Source organism: Cryptomeria japonica, chromosome 10, assembly GCF_030272615.1.
Source record: "Cryptomeria japonica chromosome 10, Sugi_1.0, whole genome shotgun sequence".
Taxonomy (NCBI): Eukaryota; Viridiplantae; Streptophyta; class Pinopsida; order Cupressales; family Cupressaceae; genus Cryptomeria; species Cryptomeria japonica.
The window spans coordinates 720,957,248-720,962,340 of NC_081414.1; the positions used below are offsets into that span (position 1 = coordinate 720,957,248).

Here is a 5,093-nt window from a genome sequence, read left to right on the forward strand (position 1 = left end):
CTAGAACTAAAAACAGTAAAATCAACAAAAGCTTTAAGCTCAGTGTTCAGAAGTCAATTGTAAGAGATTCTGAAAAAAAACAATCAACATTTGACTGGGAAACAAATGAAAATGATTGTGCATAGTTTCTGGTTTTGATTATGAATTTTTTCTTTCACATTTCAGATTAAACTTCATAATCTTTCATCAGAAAGAAGATAAGAGAAGAATGATGCTCACTTGATGCTAGGGTCTGTAAAAACTTGATACTCAGCATTAGTGAAATGCTAAAATGGCTGTTGTTTGTTGATCTCAAATATATATCAATTAAAGAATCATTTTAGCATTATGCTGCAAATTTGATTGTCTAACAGTCCAAAGGGAAGTGAAAAAGGAAATATGGTAGGGAAGGACAGCTTTGAGCCTTCTGTAAGTTGCAGTGAACACTTAGTTATTGAGTCAAATTTCTTACTCAAGGCAATGTTTACTGATAGTAATACTGATGGGATATAAATTCAAAGATACAATGTGTTTCTTCTGCATGATGCACATTCATGGTAAGTGATCTCTTATACAAGCTAAGCGTTGGAAAAACATTTCTATACTAGCCATTTGATTCATGTTACATGATGCCAGAGAAACATGCATCAAAATTGTTGGAATTGAAACAAAACCTGCTAAAATCTATTGAGCCTCACTAGTCTCACTTCCCTGTACAAACAAAACCGCCCAGCAGCTAGTTCACTGAAAACAAGCTTTTCAGAGTGACAGAAGGCTCGACGTTAAATCCTCAAAGCAAAGCATTTCATACGCTACAAGAACCAAAACTGAGAGCACGACCCACCATCAAGGACGTGCTTATCTGAGCACCAGGTCCATCTCATTTATCTGTTGGTTAAGAGCTCCTGCACATCGAAAAACCCAAATGAAAAATGATTCAAATCTATGGACATTTCCTTAGAAAAAAATTGATTTCAAAGCTGGTTATGGTGGAATACATACAAGGTGACATTGATTTCGGGAATGCTTTCCAGTTCAGGCTTCCATGAATAACCCCCACCTCCACTTCTAGCCACAGCAGGAGAAGAAAAATAAGAAGCCTTTGGTGGGTTGCCTGCTTCCATTTCTGTCAAAAGTGGGGTGACAATACTCTCCACCATAGTCATGGCATCTGTGCTTTCAGACATAAGAGTAGCAAGCTCTTTCTTAGATATCAGTAGCTTTAATCTCACCACCCCATCTTGTGATGGAGAAGGAATGATCTCTATGGAGGGCTTCTTATCTCTGAAACCAGACAGAGATCGAGGAAGGCATCTCTTATGGTGGGTCTGATTCTGAGTCTCAGAGGAGCTACTCTCCAAAAACTCACGGGACTTTGCAGGAGGATGAGGGATCAAATAATACAGCTCCCCTGCCTTTAACTCTGTATTATCCCACAAAGGCCTGCAACGCCCACCAAAACGATGGAATGAATCAGAATGGAAGATGGCATCATTTGGGTAGTTGCATAAAATCTCCTCTGCATACATTGGACCTTCATACTTCAAAATCTGGCCATCCATTTTCATCACTTTTATTGCTGGATCTCCATGACTGCACTGTTTCACACATTGTAGCAAAGCATTCCCCATCTTCTCTGCAAAAACCCAAAAACCCAAAATCAAACCTTTATGATCTAAACACAGAAAAAAACATGTACACTCTATTAAAAATGTGATCCACGTCAAGTTTATCCAGACCCACTTTTTAAAACACAACTTCAGATGAACTAGTAAGCTCAGCAGACTATATGAAGCATTACAGGACTCCAAACACATTTAACTTAATCCAAGTCATTGAAGTATGTGCTATCTACCTCAAAATTGCTATCTACCTCAAATTTCAGAGATTCTTACAACACCAGCTGTGAATTTGATAGAGGAGTACTGATCTGAGCATACCTGAGAGATATAATGAACGATCAGAAGAAATAACAGGGCCTGATTTGAAGAAACTCCCTTTGAGCAGAGCAGGGATCACATGACCTGCAAATAACTGTAGCCTCTCAAAGGACTAATAATTTTGAAAATAGAGAAGATCGTATCATCTCTCAGCTCACATCACATCACATGGGGTGTCGTGGGAATCTGCAAATTTTTAATTTTCTTTTACAACAACAGTCCGTTTCCTGTTGCAACTGCTTCTCATTTAGGAGTCAGCGCAGCCAGCACGCTTCCTGGGCCACCTGCTAAACGATAAAAACGGCCAATTTCCTGCTGGCACACTTACCCAAACAGAACAGATTTTTAAATCTTTTCAACAGAACTTTTCTAATGCCATCCAGAATCTCCTCCTCAATTGACATTTACTGTTAACAATTTTTTTTTTATGGATCTCCTCGTTCATCTCGCCATATGCACAGAAAATCATTCTACTCTCTTTCTTAATGGAGTTGATGAATTCCAGTCAAAGAGTTATGGAGATATTCACTTGAGTGCGTATCTTCGACTGCTAGTGGTATCTCCCCATTACAAGACAGCAATCCCCTGTTTTGCATTTAAAGTTAAATCAGTTCTTTCCTTGCACATCGTACTTCCATTGTCTTATCTTCATGTAAAACAAACTAGAATTTCCCTCCATTAATGCCACCAGATCCTCCTCAGTGATCTTTGTTAGTGCAAATTGCACAAAATATGTTATCTCGGGTCGGGCGAGCAATATTTAAATAGATATGAATAACCTTATGCAAAGCCATACAGCACTTTAAAAGATTGATCAGTAGTGATCAGCTTTTTCTGGCAATACAACTTTGGAATTTATTATGCTGTACGTTTGAATTCAATTGTTTAAAATTTATTTGTATCAATGTTTCAGATCATCTATTCATTATTGAATCTATTATGAAGTGTGATCCAAAATGTTGATGCAAATAAATTCTATGAAATTGAGTCCAGAATTACATCACAATAATTTCATGTCTTTGATTTTTTAACATTAATGTTTTAAATTGTATTTATGTTATTTTAAGAGAATAGATTAATACATTTATATGATAATAAACAAAGTAATCTTTATGGAATTGATTTTTTTTTCCCAGTGCATTTGTATGCATTTATCTCCTTACCTTATTAATACTTACCACTCATTCTTATATCTTTATTCAAATTGTGTGTTTATTACGCCAACCCATGCATCCTTCCTTATACCCTTATTGTCCACCTTGGTTTTTCCATTTTTATGTCTCTGATTGTTTCCAAGGTATGGGATTAATATTGCAACTACCCTCGAAAATTTTAATTCAATTTTTTATTGACTCTTGCCCATCTTTTCTTCCCTAGAGTCAACTAAGCACACATTTGTGTGATGTATGTTTTGTACTTGTTTCTAGAGGAATTTAATCAAAATCATATATCATTAACAATCTTTAACAAAATATCATTTGGATTGAAGAAAAGCATGTTTTGAACACTCTGTTTGGTGTACTAAAATGAGTCTAAATTAGCACTACACTACTTGAGCACATTTGCAAATTTAAAATTGTTATTTTTATCATTGGCATTACCATTAAGCTAATTCTTTTATGAGAGTTAACCTAATAGAACTTATCCCTTAGTGATTCCAACAACCACCTAATAAATATTGTCAATTGTGATTAATGCAAATGTAAATCTAAATAATATGGAAACAATGCAATGCAAGATCCAAAACTTGCATTTGCACTTTGTTTGCAAATGACACAATGCTTTTTGGGGAAGCATCTATCAAGGAGACACTAATTATTAAGAAGACCTCAAATTTATATTGTGAGGTGTTAGGGCAAAAGATTAATGCAACTAAATCCAAAGTGTTTTTTCTTGACTCTTCCTCACAAGTAGCTAACTAATTAACAAATGTTCTTGGTTTTAAACAGGGTTCTCTTCCTTAAAAATATCTTGGTATCCCCTTATTCTTAGGCTACAATAAAGGTTGTTTTTGGTCAATCATTTCATCATCAATTAAAAATATAATTGCCTCATGGAAAAATACCTAGCTCTCATTGGCGGGTAGAATTTTGATGACCAAATCAATATTGGCAACTATTCCAAATTATATCATGTATGTCCTTCCAATGCCAAAACAAGTTAAATCAGAGCTAGAAACTAACTTGAATAAGTTTCTTGGGAAAGGCAACAAAAATCCGAAAAGCAAAATTCATTTGTTGGCTTGTGACAAAGTATGCTCTCCTAAGGCTTGTGGGGGAGCTAGAATTCATAAAGTTGATCATAGGAACCTAGCTCTAGTAGCTAAGTTGGTGTGGAAACTCTATTCTAATAACAAATCAGTGTGGGAATCCATTTTTAGAGCCCAATATTTAGGTTCAGAGGAGTCGGGGAGAATTTTTAATGTCCTTGACCCCCCTCAGGGTTTCAAATATGAAAGTTCTTCCTCAAATGTAGGGAACTATTTCTCCATAACTTCACATGGCCAATTCATGATAGTAAATTAGTATGCTTTTGGGAAGATTCATTGAATGGCTTCCCTCCATTAGATCGTATGGAAGGTATGGAAGGTATTTCTCCCTAACTTCACATGGCCAATTCATGATAGTAAATTAGTATGCTTTTGGGAAGATTCGTGGAATGGCTTCCCTCCATTGGATCGTATGGAAGGTATGGAAGAGATAAAATCAACTCTAATGTCATCTTGAGGATGTAAAGTTAGTGATTATTTCCAAATCTCTTATCCAAATGGTATATGCAAAGTTCAGTGGAAAGACATTTATAGTGTGTCAACTCTACCTCATTAATAGAAGTTACTTTCACAAGAGCTCAAGAATAGGGTGGTTTATTTAAAAAATGCTAGCAACAAACTAATTTGGATGCCATAAAAAATAGGCTCTTACACTATGAAACAAATCCATAAGGTTCTTTCCAACAAAGATGATAATCACCAATTCAAAGTTTTCTCCTTTTGCTAGATAGGGGTAGGCCTTCAAAAAGCACGAGATTTTGCATGGCTTCCCATTAAAGGTCGAATTCTAACAAGTGATAGATTGACTTCATTAAATATAGCACATCTCTTCAATTGTATCTTATGTAATGAGGAAATAGAGTCAAAGAATCATTTACTTCTCAATTGTAAGTTTGCTCAAGATT

The 5,093-nt window shown here is 35.6% G+C and overlaps 1 protein-coding gene across 4 annotated transcripts; it reads right to left on the reverse strand.

Annotated features, from left to right (window-relative positions):
• Window positions 1-564: 564 nt before the first annotated feature.
• LOC131029036 (uncharacterized) lies at window positions 565-2,378 on the reverse strand. Of its 4 annotated transcripts, none has more exons than XM_057959430.2 (3): window positions 1,853-2,378; window positions 982-1,615; window positions 565-884 (listed from the first exon to the last, which is right to left on the reverse strand). In XM_057959430.2, the coding sequence occupies exons 2-3, from the start codon at window positions 1,608-1,610 to the stop codon at window positions 875-877; spliced, it is 639 nt and encodes a 212-aa protein (XP_057815413.2). In that variant the 5' UTR covers window positions 1,611-1,615; window positions 1,853-2,378; the 3' UTR covers window positions 565-874. The 4 variants fall into 4 exon arrangements, with proteins under 4 accessions (XP_057815413.2, XP_057815411.2, XP_057815412.2 ...); XM_057959428.2 differs by having other exon boundaries at window positions 1,920-2,373; XM_057959429.2 differs by having other exon boundaries at window positions 1,835-1,925.
• Between the last annotated feature and the right edge of the window lie 2,715 nt (window positions 2,379-5,093).